The sequence below is a fragment of the Panicum hallii genome, chromosome 9 (genome assembly GCF_002211085.1).
Source record: "Panicum hallii strain FIL2 chromosome 9, PHallii_v3.1, whole genome shotgun sequence".
Lineage (NCBI taxonomy): Eukaryota > Viridiplantae > Streptophyta > Magnoliopsida > Poales > Poaceae > Panicum > Panicum hallii.
The window spans coordinates 62,539,663-62,563,989 of record NC_038050.1 but is presented as its reverse complement, the minus strand read 5'-3'; the positions used below and the strand labels follow the sequence as shown (position 1 = coordinate 62,563,989).

The 24,327-nt window shown below is 46.6% G+C and overlaps 1 protein-coding gene across 1 annotated transcript; it reads right to left on the bottom strand.

Annotated features, from left to right (window-relative positions):
- Positions 1-207: 207 nt before the first annotated feature.
- On the bottom strand, positions 208-837 carry LOC112873312 (phylloplanin-like). The gene is made up of 2 exons (XM_025936302.1): positions 651-837; positions 208-562 (listed from the first exon to the last, which is right to left on the bottom strand). Exons 1-2 carry the CDS (start codon positions 835-837, stop codon positions 258-260), a joined length of 492 nt encoding a protein of 163 aa, XP_025792087.1. The 3' UTR covers positions 208-257.
- Positions 838-24,327: the final 23,490 nt, after the last annotated feature.

Genomic DNA, 24,327 nt, shown 5'->3' with positions numbered 1-24,327 from the left:
TTCAAATAGTACTTATGATTGTCTTGAACATCATTCGAGCAGTACACATAGCAATATGTATATATGTGCGTGGTGGCACGAGATACAATACGGCCGGATAGGTTATTACGTACTTTGTACATTGGTGAGATGTGATAATTCGAAGGTGCTACTCCGAATTGCTGCATCATGCTGATTTATTCGTAGCTACAGTACTTAATTGGCGACACACCGCGGCCAGATATGCATGCATCTCCGATCCAGCCGAGGATCATGATCTAGACTACGGAGAAGGCCCCGACGGTGAAGACGAGGGAGAAGCCGACCCCGAGGCCGATGGGCGGGTGCGGCGGCAGCTTCAGCGGCGCGGTCAGCCTCCCGGTGACGCCGGCCAGGGACTCGTCGCAGGCGGCCAGAGGGGTGATCACCACCACCCTGCACCGGTCGTGCAGCGCGTCGTGGAGCACGCCGTCGATGTTGGGGATCTTGACCGTGTAGACGCCGAAGCGGCCGGCGGCGTCCGTCGTCATGTTGAGCACCCTGACGGCGGGGTTTTCGCGGCACACCAGCTCCACGGTGGCGTCTGGCAGTGAGATACAGGAAATATGATAAGATCGTTGGCCGTGAGATAATCCTAAATGTAAAGAGATGTATATATAGCAAGTCCGTACTGGGGAACGGCGGGCCCGCCTTTCCGTCGATGGAGCTCCCGTTGCGGCACGGCACTCTGCCGTAGATGATCTCGTAGCCAACTAGGGGACTCACGCCCGCCGGCGCCGGCACGCCGGCACCAACCTGGTCGGCGGCGGCGGCGGCGACGAGGAGGGCGGCGAGGAGGGTAAGGCTCCTGGGCGCCATTTCGCTAGCTACCTATGTTGTCCGCTGCAGGATAGCTTAGCCTGTGTCTTAGGCTGCCGCATGGTCCCGGTAGTATTTGTAGGTGTCCGACGCCAAGCTCCTGTCCAGTGTCCATTCACCGTACGTACCGAGCTTGCAAAGCGAGAAGTGCGAGAGGGATCGGACTTTCTGGCTTGAGTGCGCTCGTACTTCCAGTCCGTAGCGCTGAGAAAAAAAAAGAGAGGCCAACAGGAGACTCTACTTGCTGGTTGCCACTGTTAGCGAATGGAAGGTCGACACCTTGTCGCCCACACGGACTGCGCGTCGCAGCTGCGCTTGACTCGTGCGGTGGAAAACGGGCACCAGCCATAGGCATCGTCCTTGCCTCGCGTAGAATCGAGCGCTGCCCCGTCGTCGTCGTCCTCGCCGCCTCCGCTTCCTCCCGTTCTCGGCGCCGCTCCGGCGTCCGCCCTCAGGCTCTTGCCCAACGGCATCCGCCGGCACGGTCTCCTTCCCCGCGTCCCTCTCCCGGCCCGCACCGCCGTGTCAGCAGCTCGTCGCCGGCCCGGTTCGATCGAGGCCCAGGAAGACCAACTCGATATCGAGTGATCGATGAAGACTGGAACCGTAAGCGAGCTGATCAAGCTAGCAAAACCGCGAGCCTAAGAGAGATCAGTTTTTCGTCTTTTTTTTTGGCTTGAGTGCGCTCGTGCTCTCAGTCCGCGCGCGTCGGGCACTCACATAATAAAGCACGCGGCCGGGGGCAGGTTCCACCGGCACGGCCGAACTAGCGAAGAAACAGAAAATCCCTGGAACTGATGGGCGACGATGTGAGCGAGAGAGGCGCGTCAACTGAGCAGTGTTGTCAGATCATACGTACGGTACGAGGTGAATGATCAGTGGGATCGATGGTGGATGCACGACGTATAGCCTATCTGCTGCAGCGTGCACCAGGCCACTAGCTAGCTCGGTGCGGGGGACGACCGATCCTACTGTGAACTCACGAGCTCAGTGCAGCAGTGCCAAGGTATTAAGGGCTGGGCAGACCGATCACGCATGCTTAAGGTTTAATTCGATGCAAAGCGAAGAACCTTTATATTTAGCAGTGTTCCTCAGAAAACTAGCCAGTTAGCCCCTGCTAATAACGCGGTTAGGCTCGCTACACTATAACATTCGACTTGTACGTACACATATTATGTGTGTTAGCATATTTGTCCCTGTTGATTTTATTTACATTCTTGCGACCTACCTTAGCACTATTGCATGAGTTGTAATCGCTATATGCATATACATAACTCATAACATTTCTTTATTTTTGTCATAATTAAGGGATTGTTGAGTTGCTACAAGATAATTCCAATTCAAAGACAATTCATCGTAGAGGTTGTCTGTTAGGTCATGTCAAAATTATACATGTCATGGTATTAGACCCCTATCAGATGACACTAATGCTATAGTGTTTATTTGTAAGCCAACTTTTGAGAATGTTTATTTTTTTAAAATTTTGAGAATGCTGGATGTGCATAGATTTTGTATTTTTGCTTCATTGGAGACAACTAATGTTTATTATGTTCATCGGTGTTATCTACAAAATGTTCAAGCGGGGCGAGCCAGGGTCGAAGCAACCCTGGGCACCTGCCCCAGCTCTTGAAGGTAAGTGCACTTGGATGTCCTGTTCAGCCTAGTAAAAGAAGATACCGGGACTCCGTGAGCATGGTCCAATAGCAGCTGCGCATGCTGACTGCATGGCACATAACAGCACAAAGTCTAAGCATAGAAGAGCTAGCTTATCCATAGTTCGTTTAGAAATCTGACGTTTCTGGGTTGACACAACGAATCAACATGGTGATTATGGAAGACACGGGACTCAAAAAATTCAAATGGAGATGACTGCAGGAACTGCAGCGGCGCGGTTGGCGTCCCGCTGCCCAGGGACGCGTTGCAGGTGGCCAGCGGGGTGGTCACCGCCACACTGCACTGGTTGCGCAGCACGGGGTAGAGCACAGGCGCCACCAGGGCGGTGGTGACGGGGCCCAGGTTGATGGTGAAGGCCCCGGCGGCGTCCGTCGTCGCGGTGCCCACCACGTTGTTGTCGCATACTGCCTGAACTGTGGCGCTGGCCGTATGTAGTGGCCGGACAGACACAACAGAAGCGATAACATAAGAACTAAGATCGGCCGCCCGAGGAGTAGTCGTAGCAGCAGCAAGTCCTTACCGGCGAACGGCGGGACCGCCGCCGCGTCGATGGAGCTCCCGTCGCCTCACGGCACTGTGCCGGTGATGCTGACGGTAACGTTGGGAATAAGCACGCCCACCGGCGGATCGCCGCGCACCTGGCCGATGGCGGCGATAACGAGGAGAGCGGCGAGGAGGACGAGGCTCTTGGGCCCGCCATTGTGTCGATCGGGTCGGGGGTGCGGCTTCGCTAGCTGCTGCTGGGCTTATTGGCTTGTGTGTGTCATAGGCTGCTGCTGCATGGACCCGGTATTTATAGGCAGCGTCCAACGCTAACCTCCTCTTCATTCACCGTACCGAGCTTGCATTGTAAAACTAGAAAGCCACCGCCCTCAGAGCGATCAGATTTTTTTTTTCTTGAGTGCGGTCGTGCGCGTCGGCCACTCATCACATAATTAAGCACGCGGAGACAAGTTCCACTGGCACCGCCGATGATCTACACCCAAGAAACAAAGAGATCCTGATAGCCTGATAGGAGGTGGTGGTGGTGCACTGGTGTTTAAGCGAGAGGAGGTCTTCATGATCAACTTGCACAGTGCTGTCAGATCAGGTTGACTACTTGTACGGTACGAGGCGAACAATGACCGTGAGCTGCCGGATCGTCAGTGGGACGATCGTGGTCCGTGGATCAAAGTGTTCAACTAGTCCACACGAAATGTTAATCTAGGTTTGAGAAAAATATTGCATCTACTTTTTTTTAGGAAAAAATATTGAATCTACTGGTCCTGTTCTGGTCCTCATTGTTTTATGGGCCGTTTGCAGCAGTCTAGAGCTTGTTGGCTGCTATGGGCCTTATAGGAGCTCCCTATTTAAAGTCATACATACTATCCTTACAAAATAAGGAGTAAAACGCACACCAGATCCCTAAACTTATCCCGCTGTCTCACTTAGGTTCTCAAACTCTTAAAATGCACATTAGATCCCCAAACTGCGTAAAGAGGTTCATCCTGAGTCCCAAACACGACACGCAGGTTTCCGAGGCCCACGTGGCGTGCCACGCTGGCAAACATATAAAAAAACCCTGCAATTTCTTTCATTTAAACTTTCGAGTCTTCTCCCTCATTCCCTCCCTTCCTCCTTTGCTCAGACAAGGCCGATCCGAGCACGCAGCCAAATCCGCCGGCCACCAGCCTTCCCCACCCGATTCCTCACCGCCCGGGCCTTCCACACTTGTTCCTCCTGCTCCTGGCCGGGAATCGGTGTGCATTTCCCATTGTTCGACACGAAGCACAACCTGCCGCCTTGAGGCCACCCCTTCTCCTCGCACTCCCTCTGAAGCGCCCGCCTCGAATCGATTCCTCCAATACCCCACGCGGAGGGAAATTTGGGGCCCAATCCCCGTGATTTCGGCGGCAACCGAGGGGGCTCTAGGCAGCGGTGGCGCCTCCAGTGGCAACAGATAGCGGTGCGGCTCCAGGAAGTTCCAGGCGTCTCCATGAGCTCGTGCTGGCCGCTGAGCGCCTGCGGCGGACTGTATTGCGTGACAGCATCAAGAGGCAAAGTGCGACGTCCTCTGGTTCCTTCTCAAACCCGCACAACACCGGCGACAGAGGGGGTGTTGGAGCCGCCACACGCGTCGATGGGCGCCTTCGCCTAAGGGCCGCGGTCAGCACCATCACAGCGGCCGGCTCTAGTGCGTACGCCTCCACCATCATCACTTCCTCTGCTTCCGCCTCCTCTGGAATGAATTCCTCTTCCACGTCCATGTCCTCCTCGTCGTAGCGAACCCTTAGGAGAGGGGGAGGGAGGAAAATGTTGGGAGAAGAAGATGGGAGAAGATAGGACTATGCAGGGGTATTTTTGTATATATTTGCCAACAAGACGTCACATGGTATGCCACTTCGGCACCTGGAGCTTACGTGGCATGTTTGGAATCCGGGATAAATCTCTTTATACAGTTTGAGGATCTGAATGTGTATTTTAAGCAATATACGAAATCGCAGGCTAAAGCATTTAGCGGAGACCTCATCAAAACGCTAAGCAAGCTATAGCGGAGCTATGCCATTTAGCGTTTTCAAAAAACTTTCAATATATTTCAGCAGATATTAACATTTTTATGGTAATTGATATAGTAATAAATGATAAGTAGAGGGGAGGAATTTGACATCCAAACATCCTGCGCTTGTACTCACTTAATTTTACTTACAAATTAAGAAATTTGACATGAACGGTTGAGGGAAGGATGCAACTGAGGAGTAGCATATGTGACTGTCTGATCTGCATTTGTCTGTTGGCGACCACTACATACTTCCTGGCTTGACTGTCCGATGGTGCAGTGCTGCTGTTGCCATCGTCGCACCCGCACACAGGTAGCTCAAGTGAAGGGGCGTACAGCATACCAGCCGTCGGCCATTGCATGCAGTTGCCGCGCCGCCGCAGCCAGTCGTCGCACTGCATTTGCTGCAGCAGGGCGGCACGTAGTCACCGTATTGACGCACACAACCGGCGCACCGCTGCGTGCAAAGGTGAGGTGAGATGAGAGCGTGGGGACTGAGGAATATAGATGGCCAAACGTGCCGGCACGGGCATGGCTTTGGCACGGCACGACACGGCAAGGCACGAAGGCTTAGTCATGCCGTGCCGTGCCAGCACTGGGTGTTGTCTCACCGGCCCAAGCACGGCACGATTGGCGCGACATGGTGCCGGCAACGGCACGACGGCATATGGGCCCGGCGGCTCCGTGTCGGCCCGGGCACGACGTCTGGCGGCAGCGCGACGCGACGAGGGGAGGGGTGGCGCGCGGCGTGGCAAGGGGAGGGGCGGCGCGCGTGAAAGGACCAACACTAGGCCTGGAAGGGGGGGGGATGAATAGACCCTGTTCAAAATTTTTCTGAAAACCTTGGCAGAAAAACGTCAGTGGCCGGATGATCCGGCACAAGGTCGGATCTTCCGGGGGTCGGATGATCCGGCCTTGGGTCGGATCTTCCTGCCAGGAGAAAATGACCAACAACTAAATTAAAAATATACTTAACTTTTGACAATTCCCTTTGAATATAAAGTTGGTAAAAGGTATTGCAAAGCCTATGCAGGAATCCAATATATAAGATCTACATCTATCTAGTAGATCGAGTCGAAACAAACTCAAGAACGATATGAACAACAATAAGTAAATGGAGACACAAGATTTAATCCGAAGTTCACTCCACAAAGGAGCTACGTCTCCGTTGAGATGCTCACAAAGAGCCGGGCTGTCACTAGCCCCAAGTCTCTCACAATCAACCACAAAGAAGGATTGAGTTACTTATTATTGATCTCATAAAGAGATGGGTAATACAAACTTGCGGAAGCTCAAACCACAAAGGAATGGGAGCTTTCCGGCACCTCTAACCGTTTAGGAGCTGGGCTCGAAGAGTAATAAACATAAATCGACGAATCAAAGGATGCTTCAAGTGCTTCTTGAGATGAGCAAGTGAAAGCCCACGAAGTGCTCTCTTCCCACACCCCAAATCTCACTTCCTCTCAATCCCTATGTGAATCTTTGTAAGAATCAAGCTCTTGGATGGAGGAGAGAATTGAAATCAATGCTGTGGAGGGGTGTTAGGTCGTGGGAAGCAGCAGCAATGAATGAGGGGGTAAGAGGGTATAAATACCCCACCCACCTCAAGTGACCGTTATATGTATTTCTGAGGGGTACTGGATCATCCGGCCTAGGGTGGGATCATCCGACCCAGCACTCACTTGAAGCATGAAAAGCTCTCCAGAGTTCCCAGGGCAGATCATCCGGCCATAGGGTCGGATCATCCGACAGACAACAGAATGTTTCAGGCTTATAGGTCGGATCATCCGACCCAGGGCAGAGGGTAACAGCCAGGCAGACCGGATCATCCGGCCTGGGGTAGAGGACTTTTGCTGGCAGGCCGGATCATCCGACCCAGATGAATTTGGAAGGAAGGTTTTCTTAATAAAGAATTTCATCTCAAATTGAAGCACTTTGACAACCTGGATCAATCGACAGCATCCCCTTTATAGTACGGTCGTCCTATACTCAAATTCAAAATAAAAATTTGAATTAAATCATCAGTGAACTCCACCACCATACATATTTGAATTGGGGACTTTCTTTTCATCTTCTTCTCAATTCTTTCATTTTATTCTTGCACACAACTTCATCAAAGCATCATATCCCAAATTATGATTGTCAAGAATCACCAAAATCAATTAGGGGCCTAGATGCACTTTCAATCTCCTCCTTTTTGGTGATTGATGACAATACCAATTTGGGCTCACAAGGGAGGAATAAAATTCATGAATTGTAAACAACAAAATGGAAGAGCTCCCCCTAAATATGTGCATGTACAACTCAAAGTGGTCTCAAATACCAATGCACATCTTTAGATGAGCTCCCCCCAATACTTTGCATAGAAGTGCTCAAGTGTGATGAAAATAACCGTGATGCATATGACAAGATATCCAAATCAACAAAATGACAAATAACATTACATCGTCTATACGCATCAAGCTAATAAAAATCAAGTTGATCATCACACTTAGCAAATAAGTTGGAATAAGTTAACAAAGTTCATGATCCTCAAACATAACACCAATACATAGTTCTTACATGTCCAAAGAGAGTTTTCGATAAAACATAAATTAAGATAGAATGATGATGACACCCAAATATCACTCCCCCTTTGGCAGCAAGCACCAAAAAGGAAGCTGATCATCAGCTCACTCGGACTCGGTCTCGTCATCACCGCCTTTTTCCTCTTCCTCTTTCTCTTCCTCCTCATCACTATTGGCTTGACCCCCTTGGAAAGGCATCTCTTGTCCTCCATAGTCAAGCTCAACATCTTCACCAAATTGTACTCTTGAGGCATATAATCATCCCAAGGATTGTAGATGGGTGGTGGAGAAGAAAAGTCTCGAGGCTCACGAACGGGAGAATGAGGAATATCAACTTTCGCCATTAGCTCCTTTTGCCTCCTCTCTATCTTGAGGAGTTCCTCATCCATATATCTCCTATGTTCTCGCATTTCATGTGCATTTTGGCGACACATATTAAAGCAAGCAAAAATCCCTTGAGCAATAAAGGATAACTTGCCTTGCTTGGACTTGGAAGCCTTGCGCCGGCGAGAAGTAGATGGTCCCGTAGGTGAAGGAGGAGCAGCTCGCGAAGATGATGCACCGGGAGTGAAATTCGAAGCATAGGCACCCAGAAAGGATCCAGAAGCACGAATCACCGTGCTATGACCGGCAATATGAAGTGTTTGTTCGATCTTTCCCTTGTTTGACCGATAGGCCATGTGAATGATGTTGGGCACAATGTTGAGCTGAGTTGCCGCCTTGATCATGTGGAAGATATATGGAGCATAATGGCATGCACTGGATGGATCAGATGAACAAGCAATAATCTCATGCCGAATAAACTCCATGACATCAAATTTGGGACGATCGGGGGCCATTTGAGCTAGAAGGTTCTTGGCTCTGGAGGATATTTTATCGGAGTCACCCCCTCAGGGAGTGAGAGTGAACCTAAAGAGAGTGTTGAGCATCTTATAGTATGGAGTGAGCCCCTTGATTTGCCTATACACAATATCTCCATAAGCTCTATCTTACATGAAGTGCATCTTGGAGGGCTCAAGTTCATTACCTTCATGCAAGTCAACCTTAGAGTTGTCACGACCCACAATGTAGCCACCCCCGTAGACCATAGAGTATCCGGTGTGACCAAATAAGATACTGAACTGAGCCATGTTATATCTGAATCGCTTTCCTCCGATTGACCAATGGATAGTTCGCCCATCTTGCTCAACAAATAGTGTGGCATAGAATTGAGCCACAACCTTCTCATTCCAATCACATCTGAAGCTCATGATCTCCACAAGATCCATCACACTGCAACGATCATATACAGCATCAACCACTTCCTTGACCGGTGACGACAACCGCTTCAAGTAATGCCAATCAATCCACCTCATCTCAGTGGTAACGTGCTTTTTGGTCATGATAACGGATTCATACCAATCAGCTTGATGAGGAAACCAAAAGCGAACATCTCCAAAGAAGCTGCGCTCAACGTGTCTGAGATCTTCACTATATCGAAGTGTTGATATAGAGTTGCCACCCCTCTTGTAGTTCACCATTGAGGGATCATGGGGGCCACGAGTTGGACGCATGATGCTAAGAACCATGGTTTCAAGATATGAAAGATCAATGTCATCATCATACTCATCTGTGGGACGGCAAATGCTAGCTTGCTTCATTCTAGGATGACCATTGGAACTTCCTGCAGCCATCGGGCCTCTCCCTTGAGGAATTTGTGCACCACGTCCTCTAACATTCCTCCGAGGGGCGGTATTCTTCCTTGTCTTTTCTTTGATGTACACCTCTCCGTCGGAACCAGTTTCATACTCCGTTGATTCGGAGTCGGTGGGAGGACCCTTCTTCTTTGTCACCTTTTCCCTCACCATCTAGATCAAAAGATTAACAAGAATTCAGGATATGGATCGAGAGAACGAGATGAATTCATGAGCTTGTTGTACATCTCAGGGCAGGGACGGCTCGGTCGGATGATCCGGGAGCCGGATCATCCGGCCCACCGTCGGGTCATCCGGCCCTGCTCGGGGGTGAACCCCAAATTCATAAATCCGAGAAACTAGCCCACCAAAACGTATGAAACTCTAGGCATAATCTCTATATGGATAAAAAAGATGATTCACCGGAGGAAATCACCTAAGACATCCTACATTGAGAGATCGGGGTGAGAAAATTTTGAAAGAAATACCTTCGAGTTTCCCGCGTGATTTGAAACGAAGTTCCGGAGTAATGCCGGATCTTCCGATGCGGGGGAAGCAAGGCACAAGAGGGCACGAAGAAATCTTGGTTGGGTCAAAAAATCACCGCGCAAATTTTTGGAGACAAAGGTGGCCAGCGGAGGAAAGAAAGATGAAATCTAGGGTTCCAAACGGTCAGTTTCTTATATAGGTGAAGCGCCAGGGCCGGATCATCCGGTGTAGGGCCGGATGATCCAACGGCTGACAGAGGGGAGAGGCCGGATTATCCGGTGGGTGGCCGGATCATCCGGTACGTAACAGAGACAACCAGATGAAGGGGCCGGATCATCCGGTATGGGGCCGGATGATCCGATGGTCAACAAAGGGTAACGGAGTAGAGAGTCGGATGATCCGGTGTTGGGCCGGATGATCCGACTTCCACCAGAGATAAAAGCCTAGGTGATATTGATTTGAGAAATTTGATCCGACGAAGATGATTGGAAGAATGGACATATAAGACGCTTGACTTAAAATGATCAGCCACATTCATCATTACATAACTATGATCATTTGAGCCAAGGAAAGATCCAAAGATCTCAACACGAAAGATTTTTAAAAAACTCACACAAAAGAATTTTTCTTAGACTAAGCATCAACACAAGGTGTATGCAACAAGTCAAGCCAAGTTACGAGAATCCAAAATATTTAGCTCACTCCTCAAAGAACAAAACCTTTGCTCATCGAGAGGCTTTGTTAAGATATCGGCTAGTTTTTTTTCGGTTCCTACATGACTTAGTGCGATATCTCCTTTGGCTTCGTGGTCTCTAAGGAAATGGTGTCTTATATCAATATGCTTGGTTCTTGAGTGTTGGACCGGGTTGTTGGCTAGTTTAATGCACTCTCATTGTCACACAAGAGAGGAATCTTTTTGTACTCACAACCGAAATCACTCAAGGTTTGCCTCATCCAAAATAGTTGAGCACAACAAGCACCGGCTGCAACATACTCGGCCTCGGCGGTGGATAGCGCAACGGAATTTTATTTCTTAGAACTCCAAGACACCAAGGACCGACCAAGAAATTGGCAAGTCCCTATTGTACTCTTTCGATCTACCTTGCAACCGGCATAATCCGAATCGGAGTAGCCAAGTAGGTCAAAAGTGGAGCCTTTGGGATACCATAAGCCAAGGTTTGGAGTATGCACTAAATATCTAAAGATTCTTTTAACAGCCACTAAATGACATTCCTTAGGATTGGCTTGAAATCTTGCACACATGCATACACTAAGCATGATATCCGGCGTAGATGCATAAAGGTAAAGAAGAGATCCAATCATGGAGCGATATACCTTTTGATCGACCGGTTTTCCATCTTCATTGAGATCAAGATGTCCATTTACAGCCATAGGAGTCTTGATGGGATTAGCATTTGCCATGTCAAACTTCTTGAGCATATCACTTGTGTATTTGGTTTGACATAAGAAAGTTCCGTTCTTCAATTGCTTGATTTGAAAACCAAGAAAGAACTTCAATTCACCCATCATAGACATCTCAAACCTCTTTGTCATGATTCTACTAAATTCTTCACAAAACTTCTCATTAGTAGAACCAAATATAATATCATCAACATAAATTTGGCAAACAAATAAGTCCTTGTCTACTTTTTGAATGAAGAGAGTAGAATCAGCTTTGCCCATTTCAAAGCCATTCTTAAGAAGAAATTTTTTAAGGCATTCATACCATACTCTTGGAGCTTGCTTGAGCCCATAGAGCGTCTTATGGAGCTTGTACACATAATCGGAAAATTGAGAATCTTCAAAGCCCGGAGGTTGCTCTACATATACTAACTCGGAGAGAGGTCCATTTAAGAATGCACTCTTCACATCCATTTGATATAACTTAAAGTCATGATGGGCGGCATAGGCTAGAAGAATACGAATGGACTCAAGCCTAGCCACCGGAGCATAAGTCTCACCAAAGTCTAGACCTTCAATTTGATTAAAACCTTTAGCAACCAATCTAGCCTTGTTTCGTGTGACAATGCCATGCTCATCTTGCTTGTTCCGGAAAACCCACTTTGTATCAATTACATTTTGCTTGGGCTTTGGAATCAACTCGCAAACTTCATTTCTTATAAAGTTATTCAGCTCTTCTTGCATTGCAATAACCCAATCCGCATCACCAAGAGCATCTTCTACCTTAAGAGGTTCCAAAGAGGAAACAAACGACTAACATGCACAAAAATTTACTAAAAGTGAACGAGTAGTTACCCCTCTTCGAATACTCCCAAGGATATTATCAACGGGATGATCCCGTTGAATGCTTTGATGAACTCTTGGGTGAGGGAATATTGATTGGCGTTGAATAGGCTCATCATTATCGCCCTCATCATGAGAACCATCAACTTGAGCATCTTCGCCACTAGCTCCCCCTTGATCATTGCCACGATCATGATCGTCACCATGAGCTTGATCTTGATCTTGAGAAGAACTTGGTGGTTCGACTCTTGTTGATGATGATGAATTAAGATTAGGATAAATATTCAGAGCTTGGGTTTCCGCTTGCTCTTCTTCTTGATCTTCATGAGGTCTTACTTCTTCTAGACCCATCTTCAAGATGGATTGGTTTGGAGGCTCTTCATTACCTACAAGGTTATTTTCAACTTGCTCTACTTGAGAGCCGTTTGATTCATCAAATTTCACATCTACTGTGACCTCAACACACCCGGAGGTTTTGTTGAAAACGTGATAGGCATGTTCGTTAGTACCATAACCAAGTAGAAAACCTTTATCGGCTTTAGGTGCAAACTTAGAATTTTTTATTTTCTTGTTAAGAATATAACACGTGCAGCCAAATACTCTAAACTAATGCACCTTTGGCTTGTTACCGGTGAGGATCTCATATGGAGTCTTGCCCAAGTACTTTTGAAGATAGAGACGATTTACGGCATGGCAAGCCGTATTAATTGCTTCGGCCCAAAATGAATCCGGAGTCTTGTATTCAACAAGCATAGTTCTAGCCATCTCAATAAGAGTTCTATTTTTCCTTTCAACAATGCCATTTTGTTGAATAGTATAAGGAGCTGAGAGCTCATGCTTGATCCCTTCTTCATCAAGATATTCCTCCATATTGAAATTCCGAAACTCCGAACCGTTATCACTTCTAATATTCTTAATCTTCAATTCAAACTCATTTTGTGCTCTTCTACTTTTTGATAACTCTTCTAGCTTCACTTTTATCTTGCAAGAAGTATACCCAAGTGTATCTACAGAAGTCATCCACAATCACAAGACCATATTTATTCCCACCAATGCTAACATAAGCAATTGGACCAAATAAATGCATATGAAGTAGTTTCAAAGGTCTTGAACTAGTCAATATGTTCTTGGGTTGATGAGGAGCACCAACTTGTTTCCCGGTTTGGCAAACACTACATAACCTATCTTTCTCAAAAGTAACATTTGTTAGTCCTAAGATGTGCTCACCCTTTTGAAGTTTGGCCAAGTTTCTCATGCCAACATGGGCAAGCCGGCGATGCCAAAGCCAACCCAAGTTAGATTTTGCCACTAAACATATCTTAGGTTCCACTTTAGTAGTTGTGAAATCAACTAAATAAAGTTTTCCCTTTAAACGACCTGTAAAAGTAATAGAGGAATTCTCCCTTATTAAGATGGTCACACCCTCATTAGTAAAGAGACAATTGTAGTCTTTCTCACAAAGTTGTGAAACGGACAACAAATTGTACCCCAAAATATCAACTAAATAAACATTAGTAAGTGATGAATCTTTTGAGATAGGGATATCACCTTGACCAACAACATCACCATAATTATTATCGCCAAACATGATTCTTTCAATAGGCGAGTCATATTCTTCAAGATTAGTAAACATTTTCTTCTCTCCGGTAATATGATTTGAACAACCGCTATTTAGCAACCATGTAGGGCCACCGGAGGAATATGCCTACAAAACAAATCAAATCTTGATTTTAAGTACCCAAATAAGGTTGGGTCCTTGAGGGTTAGATCGAGACATCTTGAGCACCCACACACTTCTCATCATTTTCTTGGCATGAGCGCCAACATACTTGACTACCATCTTCCCATTTTGATTCCACGTGACTGTGTAATCAATTATGTAGTTAGAAGATGGTTTGCGCTCAATGATCTTCTCTTTTTCCTTGAGATTAGTTGAGTCCTTGGTAACCTTGCTAAGAGTCTTAACCAAGGGTTTTGCTTCAATGTTGTTCACCCTTGACGTATCATGAGCAATGTTCATCAACTCTCATAGATTGGTGCCTCTCTTGAACAAGGGAACCTTATATCCATTTATTTTCTTGTGCCATTTGATCTTCCACCTCGTGTGAATCCAAGTCCATCCTTAATACTAGGATATCTCTCGGCCTTATATGCCGAATGTGACTCGAATACATTCTTACCTTTGGCTTTACTCATGTCAACCAATTTGTTCAAATTCCTAATTTGAGCATCTTTCGCTTTGATCTTTTCTTCTAGCTTAACAAGGTTAGTTACACAAGATTTAATATCAATTGAATAACATCTTGAGCAACCTTCACTAGTGAAGATATTTGGATCATAAGTTATTTTGGAGTTGTTTTTGGCATTTTTCAAAAGAGTGTCAAAGTTAGCTTCAAGATCTTTATATTTGACCTCTAGGCTTGAATGACTTTCTTGAAGCTCACTATGTGCATTCTTTAAATTAACAAAAGAGTCATTAATTAAAGATGCTTACTTAGACATCCTCTCAAGAGAGTCATTGGCACTTACAAGTCAAGTGTCAATTCATCAATCTTCACCTTTTCGTCAACTAGAGTTTTCTTAAGGGCAAGGTTTCTTTTCTTTTCAAGGATAAGCAAGTCTTCTTGCCTCTCGAGAGTCTCTTTTCTATTTTCCAATTTCTCCATTAGTTTTTTAATTTGTTTATAACCCTTTTTGCCAAACTCATTTATCATGTTTCTTTCTAGTTCGGCCTCCTCTTCATCTAGGTTATCTTCTATGTTACTAGATGTTAAGAGAGTAGATGATGGAGGAGCGGAAGCATTTAATACCTTGGTCCCTTGAGCCATAAGGCAAATGGTAAATTCATCATCACTTTCGGAGTAGTTGTTGAAGAGTCTTTGAGTTGGTGTAGGGGCTTGAATAGCAAGAGTTGCTACTTCTTCTTTGTCAGAGTCATCACTTGACTCCCAACCTTCACCAACATGGGCATTGCCATATTTTTTCTTGTATTCCTTGCTATTCTCCTTGTATATTTCTTCTCTTTATCATTGTACTTGTCCTTTGATTTATTGTCCTCCTTGTCATTTTTCTTGTGAGGATAATCGGCGATGTAGTGGCCTTTCTCACCGCACTCATAACATCTTCTTTGGTGAACCGGCTTCTTGTCACCTCTTATCTTCATGAACTTCTTGAAGTTCTTCACCATCATGGCGGTCTCTTCATCGGTGCTATCATTATCACTTGAATCTTCCTTCTTCTTTGACTTTAAGGTCTTCTCTTTTGACTCATTCTTCTTGCTTGGTTCAGCCTTTAGAGCGATTGCCTTGACTTCACTTTGTTCAATTGATTTGGACACATCCAAGTTGTTGAATTGCAACTTGTTGAACAACTCCATGGGTAGCATATGCTTGAATTTTCTCTTGTCTCTAATCATGGTTGCAAGCATTGGATTCTTCGGAGCATATGCTCTAAGCATTTTCTTGGTGACTTTGCGCTCATCCCAATCCTTACTACCAAGCATCCTTATCTCGGTCACAAGAAGCTTCAAACGATCATGCATTTCTTTAAGACTTTCATCCTTCTTCATAACAAAGGATTCAAGTTCCCCTTGAAGAACATCCATCTTTCCTTCATTAACCACATCCGTTCCTTTATTAGACAATTTCAAGCCCTCTTATCTTGTTGTACTCATATGAGCTTAGAGAGCTTCGAAGAACCATCACGGCTTGAGCATTTCGGAAGAAGTCATGTTCTTTCTCTTTTGTGTGAGGGGGCTTGGCGTTAATGTCCACACCTACAACCATAATAGTTCAAAGAGAGGGATGAAGACCATATAAGTACATTTTTATATCATCGCTCCAACGAGCATAGTCACTCCCATCAAAGTGAGAAACTTTTCCCATTGGAACCGATGTAAAAGCAAGGTTAGCTGGATCAAGAGTTCTATGAGAGGAAGAAGTCTCATATGAATAAGACACCGCATGAAGTCCTGCAAGGATTTCTTTCTCCTTCAACTTCTTCTTGAGAAGCTTTTGTGCTTTCTTCTCGGCTTGTTCGGCAATCTTCTTTCTTATCTTTTCATTTCGTTTCTTCTTCTTCTCCGCTTCCTCCAAGCTCTCATCAACATCGCTTATAGCGAAGTTGTCATCACCGTCTGAGCATGATTCCACAACCACATATTCTTTCTCGGAGGATGCACCAATACCAGAGTTATCACCGATCCCGGCCATAGTGTGTTTTCCTTAGCGGTTAAGCCTTAATCAAGGGATTAGACTCTGATACCAATTGAAAGGACCAACACTAGGCCTAGAGAGGGGGTGAATAGGCCTTGTTCAAAATTTTTCTTAAAACCTCGGTAGAAAAATATCAGTGGCCGGATGATCCGGCACAAGGTCGGATCTTCCGAGGGTCGGATGATCCGGCCTAAGGTCGGATCTTCCTGCCGGGAGAAAATGACCAACAACTAAATTCAAAACATACTTAACTTTTAACAATTCCCTTTGAATACAAAGTTAGTAAAAGATATTGCAAAGCCTATGCAGGAATCCAATATATAAGATCTACACCTATCTAGTAGATCGGGTCGAAATAAGCTCAAGAACGATATGAACAACAATAAGTAAATGGAGACACAAGATTTAATCCGAAGTTCACTCCACAAAGGAGCTACGTCTCCGTTGAGATGCTCATAAAGAGCCGGGCTGTCACTAGCCCCAAGTCTCTCACAATCAACCACAAAGGAGGATTGAGTTACTTACTATTGATCTCACAAAGAGATGGGTAATACAAACTTCCAGGAGCTCAAATCACAAAGGAATGGAAGCTTTCTGGCATCTCTAACCGTTTAGGAGCTGGACTCCAAGAGTAATAAACACAAATCGACGAATCAAAGGATGCTTCAAGTGCTTCTTGAGATGAACAAGTGAAAGCCCACGAAGTGCTCTCTTTCCACACCCCAAATCTCACTTCCTCTCAATCCCTAGGTGAATCTTTGCAAGAATCAAGCTCTTAGATGGAGGGGAGAATTGAAATCAATGCTGTGGAGGGGTGTTAGGTCGTGGGAAGCAGCAGCAATGAATGAGGGGGTGAGAGGGTATAAATACCCCACCCACCTCAAGTGACCGTTATATGTATTTCTGAGGGGTACTGGATCATCCGGCCTAGGGTCGGATCATCCGACCCAGCACTCACTTGAAGCACGAAAAGCTCTCCAGAGTTCCCAAGGCCGGATCATCCGGCCATGGGGTCGGATCATCCGACAGGCAACAGAAGGTTTCAGGCTTATAGGTTGGATCATCCGACCTAGGGCCGGATCATCCAACCCAGGGCAGAGGGTAACAGCCAGGCAGACCGGATCATCCGGCCTGGGGCAGAGGACTTTTGCTGGCAGGTCGGATCATCCGGCCTAGGGCCGGATCATCCGACCCAGATGAATTTGGAAGGAAGGTTTTCTTAATAAAGAATTTCATCTCAAATTGAAGCACTTTGACAACCTGGATCAATCAACAGCATCCCACTTTATAGTACGGTGGTCCTATACTCAAATTCAAAATGAAAATTTGAATTAAATCACCAGTGAACTCCACCACCATACATATTTGAATTGGGGACCTTCTTTTCATCTTCTTCTCAATTCTTTCATTTTATTCCTGCACACAACTTCATCAAAGCATCATATCCCAAATTATGATTGTCAAGAATTACGAAAATCAATTAGGGGCCTAGATGCACTTTCAGCGCGGCGCGGCGCGGCGAGGGAAGCCAGCAAAGGCGTTGGCGCGCGACGTGGCGAGGGGAGGGGCAGCGGCGGCGCGGCACGGCGAGGGAAGCCAGCGGGGGTGGCGGCGCGCGACGTGGCGAGGGGAGCAGCGGCGCACGGCGAGGGGAGGAGCGGCGACACGCGACGCGGGGGCAACATGGGAAAGGTGGAGAGGGCAGGCACGCATGGGAGTAGAGCAAGATAGAGAGGGAGGAGGAGAATGATGGGGAGGAAGGTGCACAAGGGGAGAGAGAGAAGGAGGAGGCATTGAGGAGGTGGCGGCCGATCGGTGGGAAAGGGAAGGAGAGGGATTGGAGTTTGAGAGAGGAGGTGCGTTGCCGCACACGTAGTCGCAGCGTTGCCGCGCACAACCTGCGCGCCGCTGCATGCAGAGGTGAGGTGAGATGAGAGCGTGGGGACTGAGGAAGTGAGGAATGTTGAAGACTTCACATACATGTATAAACGGACTGGATTGGGTATGAATATAATAGAGCTCTCATCATCAGTCGCCCTGCTGGTTATTTAGCGCGCTAAAACACTGCTTGCGCTAAAGTTTAGCGTGGATATTGCCTGCAATAGCGCTGGTAGCGTAGATAGCGGTAAAATATGCAATATCCTAGCATCAGCCTCTAAAAACGCTATAGCCGGCTATTTGGTACATTGATTTTAAGAGTTTGGGGATGGGACAAATTTGGGGACCTAGGGTGTATTTTACTCAAAAATATATTACAATAATTGCTTATATACCAACATTATACCATTACTTGTTGGCAAAGTGCAAGATTAGACAAAATTTAATATGATCAACCTCTTGACACCACACTAGCTAAGGTTTTAGTAAATAGGGGCCAAAACAAATTACAGTATGTATACGCATTGAGAAGAAAAATCTCTAAACAAAGGCCTCATATAAAATATAATTTGTAGTAACTAAATTTTAAATTAAAATAGAAAAAAGTGAGTATATATATGAAAAAGTAAGAAACATCGGTGATAAAAAGGATGGATATGCTAAGAACAAATTGGAGTAATAAAGCATAGCTTCCGATTTTCATGGTTCCCTCTTAATTTCATCATTTGCCCAAACCGAATGACGCTAATAACAACTGATCGTCACTCATCAGGGAGGATATACATCGTGAATGACCTATGTAACAATGTTTGATAAATTAATAAAAAATCCAGAAATTTATATTAATCCATTGTAAATCTATCATGTCTTGGATAAAGAACTCTAAATGATAAAACTACAAATCTAGCCAAGCTATACGGGCTATCATGCTAGAAATGTGACCTGCGGTTAGATTTATTGTTTTATCTCTTTTAGAATCCATTGTTCCAGACATTATAAATTTACAACTATCAATACACAACCTCTAAATTTTTCTTGATGAAATTATCAAACACAGTTGCATCTCTTTTTATGATGGTGTTTCTACACCATCTCTGTTGATCAATCGCTATTTGTGTCCCTTGTTTTGGACAAACGACAAAATTAAGAGAGAAACATGGAAATGTGGTGGTTATGCTTTTCTTGGATTTATACTTCTACAAATCCTGTATCTGATATAGACTACTCTTTTTCTTTTTTGATCTAAAATTTAGTTATTAGGAATTATATTCTATACGAGTTGATTGTTTACATCTTTTTCTTCCCAATACGTATGAAAATATAAGTACATAATGATCGGAACTATTTACTATGTTTAACTATGTTTTTTTTGGAACTATGCTTGATGCCGTTTTTTTTCTATTCTTTTGCAAAACTTGATGCTGGTTTATTGGCACAGCTTGACAACAAAAGGACCTCGTAATCTTACAAGATACATACAGCACAAACATACACGGCTTTATTTTTTAACAGACGAGGAGACAATAAAAGAGCTGCACAGTTGTGTGCTTAGTACAACAAAAGAGCTGCACAGTTGCGTGCTTAGTACTAGCACCAAACTGTGCAACTCTTTTGTTGTCTCCTCGCTCTTAATACTTAGCACCATAGACCGTATGTCAGGTTCCATTCGTCTCTTCCCCCGTGTCGCCCTCCTAGGCGGCTCAGGGGCGACCTCGCCCCACCCCCCCAACCCCCCCCCCCCCGCCAGCACCTCCCGCTCCAGGTCACCTTCAGCCACCACCGCCGCCGGCCGGCCGGCCAGGCGTTAGTGGCAGCCCGCGGCTTGGCCGAAGCCGGCCTTGTCCGCCGTTTCCCTCCCTCCCCTCTCTCTTCCCCCGCTTCCCTCCACTCGACCTCCAAACCTAGCCTTGGTCGATGCCTCACCGCCGGTCGCCAGGGCCGAATCCAGCCTCCTCCTCATCGGATCCGAGCCCCATGGTCCGAATTTGGTCACCCTCGTCCGAGGTTGCCGCCCTCCCCTAGTGGCCTTGCTTCGGGCGGCACTGGTGGGTCACGTGCCCTTTCCCGGCTGGCCCTGCTCCGGGTGGCGCCGGTGGCCCGAGTGGGCGTGAGCGCGTGGCAGCGCCGCCGCCGCTTGCACCGGGGTGGCCAGTCAGCTCGCGCGCGTCAGGTGGCTCCGGTGGCCCGGGTGGGCGTGGGCGCGTGGTTGCGCTGCCGCCGCCACATGCCTCGGGGCAGCCCGTCGTCTCGCACGCATCAGGTGGCTCTGGTGGCCCGGGTGGGCGTACCCGCGTCGTTGCCGCCGCCGCCGCTGCCCCGGGGCGGGACGTCATCTCGCATGCGCTACTGCACTGGGGCGCTCCGTCTTGGCTCCTTCGCCTCGGGTCGTCAGGGAGGGGGCGATTGTCCCCCTTTTGCTGGCCTTCTGCGATGGGGGTGCATGCGTTGTGGCGGCGTTTCGCCCTCGTGGCTGTGCTCAATGGTGCCTAACGGTTTCTTCGGCTCTGGGGAGGGAACGGGGTGACGGCAAAATTCTAGGGTCTGCTTGCAAGCCAATGACGACGACGCTCTCAGGCACCGTTCACCTTCTTGAAGGCGTCATTCTTCCACCTCTTCCCTCCCCCCGGTGAGCCTTCCGGGTGAAAACCATGATTATGTTGGTCGGACGACGGCGCCTGTGGCGTCGCTCCCTCCTTGAAGGCGTTGTCTTGGAAGCTCTGGTTGTTGTTGTTGCCGTTCTTGAGATCGTTGCCGTGCACCGATCCCTTTCACCTGGTCCTAGCGGTGGTCGTCCGCTCTCTTCGAAGAGTTTCCGCCTCTACGCCTGCCTTCGCTTGTTTCGTCTGCATCATCACAGTTGGGTCGGTCATCGTCTGGCGGATACTTTGCCGCCGTTCACTGCTGGCGGATACTTTGCCGCCGCCGTCGATCACTGCTGGCGGATGCTTTGCCACCTTGGTTGTGTTGGTCGGGTGGATGTTTTGCCATCTTTGTCGAGTTGTAGACCCTTGTATCATTGACGTTGTTGTATCTTTTAGTATGTGTGGTCGTGTCTAGGGTTGCGGGTTCCGTGAGTCTCCTCCCCTGTTATTCTTTCTGTTTTTGTTGATGTTGGATCGACTGCTACTTACTTGGTGGTTGTATCCGCCTTAATAATCTTTACCTATTAATATTTGTATTGATGGTATTGCTTTTCTGTCAATAAAATACGTCCTCAGGCATGATAGCGGAAAAAAAAGTACTGACACCGTACGTGGTACGGATACACACTTGTGATGCGGCAATTCGAAGGGAAGCATGACAACCTTATCGTTAGGTCCGCATTGCTGCATGCATATGCATGCTGGTTTATTCGTAGTTATCGGTACTTGGCGTCGTGAATCGATCGACACGGCCAGACATGCATGCATCTAGGCGATGGAGAAGAGCCCGGGGAGGAAACGGGTCACGCGGCCAGTAGTGCTGTTCAGGAGCTGCAGCGGCGCGGTCAGCGTCCCCGAGACGCCGGCCGGCCAGGGACACGTCGCAGGCGACCAGCGGGGTGGCCACCACCACCCTGCACTGGCCGCCGCCGGTCAGCAGGGAGGTGACCATCCTCGGTATCCCAGCACAACGTCCAGTGCCAAGAAAGATATGCCAAGAAGTTGTTTTTGACACGGCGGAGAAAGAAGGATTCAAGGCTTTGGTCGAGGACAGTGGACCAAAATAACTACGTTGGATTGACTTAACACAAATCTATTGCGCTACTTATTTCAAGGGGAAAACTTATCCATTATTATCCGTAAGATTTTTTTCTTACTTACGTTTTAGTGTTTGAGATTCTTATAAGTATATTTGGATGGCCAAGATGAGGTGGGGGAACCAGACAACCATGGCTAGGGATATGTTGGTGGGCAAAATAAGAAATGAACACTTCGAATGTACTACAACATTTTATACATACTACCTCAACATTTCAGCTATACTATCTCAACATCACGCATTCAAGTGCTCAACTAGTCCACACGAAATGTTAATCTAGGTTTGAGGAAAATGTTGAATCTACTGCTCCTGCTCTGATCATCATTGTTTTATGGGCCGTTTGCTGCTGTCTAGAGGACTAGAGCTTGTTGGGCTGCTATGGGCCTTAAAGCTACATTTTAACCAACTTTCGAAAGATATATTAAAGTCATCCTTACTATTATTAAAAAATTATATTACAATAATCACTTATATACTAACATTATACCATTACTTGTTGGCAAAGTGCAAGATTAGACAAAAAATATTAGGGTCAACCTCTTGACACCACACTAGCTAAGGTTAATAGGGGCCAAACAAATCATACGTGCCAAGAAGAAAACCTCTAAACAAAGGGCTCATATAAACTCTAATTCATGATAACTAAATTTTAAATTAAAAATAGAAAAAAGGTGAGTATATATGAAATACAATATGGGAAGGAGTAAGGAACATCAGTGACAAAAAAGGATGGATATGCAAAGAACAAATTGGAGTAAAGCATAGCCTCGAATTTTTGTGGTTTCCTCTTAATTTCATCATTTGTCCAAACCGAATGACACTAATAACAACTTTTCATCAGGGAGGACGTGCAAGCATCACCATGAATGGACAATGTAATAATGTTTGATAAATTCATAAAATCTAGAAATCTATATTAATCCATTGTAAATCTATCATGTCTTGGATAAAAAAACTAAAAGATAAAACAACAAATCTAGCCAAGCTATACGAGCTATATATCGTGCTAGAAAGGTGACCCAAGCAAATAGAATGGCTAGATTTATTGTTTTATCTTTTTTAGAATCCATTGTTCAAGACATTATAAATTTACACCTCTCAATACACAATCTCTAGATTTTTCTTGATGAATTTATCAAACACGGTTGCATGTTATGATGATGCTTCTACACCATACCTGCTAATCAATCGCTATTAGTGTCCCTGGTTTTGGACAAACGACAAAATTAAGAGCAAAACATGGAAAGTGGCAGTTTTGTTTTTCCGATTTATGCTTCTGCAAATCCTATATCTGATATAGAGTACTCGTTTTCTTTTTTATCTAAAATTTAGCTACTATGGATAGTGTTTTATATGAGTTGTCCGTTTACGTCCTTTTCTTCCCAATAGGTATGAAAATCTAACTACATAATGATTGGAACTACTTACTATGTTTAACTATATGTTTATTTGGAACTAGTAATGCTTGACTATGCTTGATGCCGTTTTATTTTTTTTTTTGCGAAACTTGATGCTTGTTTATTGCTACAGCTCGACAACAAACTAAAGACCTAGCAATTTTTACAAGATACGGCACAAACACATACGGCTTTATTTTTCAACAGACGAGGAGACAACAAAAGAGCTGTACACAATTGCGTCAATTCGGATATGTGGTACGGATACACACTTTGTGATGCGGCAATTCGGAGGGAGGCATGACAATGCAACCATATCGTTAGGTCCGCATTGCTGCATGCATATGCATGCTGATTTATTCGTCGTAGCTATTTGTAGATATCGTTTATTACTTGGCGTCGCGAATCGTATCGTCACGGTCACGGCCAGACATGCATGCAGCTCCAGCCGACTAGCCGAGGATCGGATCTAGACGGAGGAGAAGAGCCCGGCGATTAAACAGAGGACGCCGTTGATGACCGTGACGTCCCAGCCGAAGATGGTCGTAATCGTCGTAGGGATGCCGCCGCCGCCAGTAGTGCTGTTCAGGAGCTGCAGCGGCGCGGTCAGCGTCCCCGTGACGCCGGCCAGGGACACGTTGCAGGCGAGCAGCGGGGTGGCCACCACCACCCTGCACTGGCCGCTCAGCAGGGGGTGACCACTGCAGCCGGCAAGCTGAGAATAGAGCCTAGGGTGATGGTGAAGGCCCCGGTGGCGCCCGTCATCACGGTGGCCACCACGGTGTTGCCGCACACCACCTGCACGGTGGCGTCTGGCCGTGGCCGGACACAGATAGATTATAGATAGTTACAACGGGTTAAGCTAGGAAAACATAGTAAGGCAACCAAACTAGTAAATAAGACGCGCGAGCGCGGGAGGGAGAGATATGGTAGTAGCAAGTCCGATCCGTACTGGCGAACGGCGGGACCGCCGTCACGTTGATGTTGCTCCCGTTGCTGCACGGCACGACGCCGGAGACGACGCCGATGGGGTTCCCACCCGTCACACTGGGAACCGGCCCGGCCAACGACGGCGGC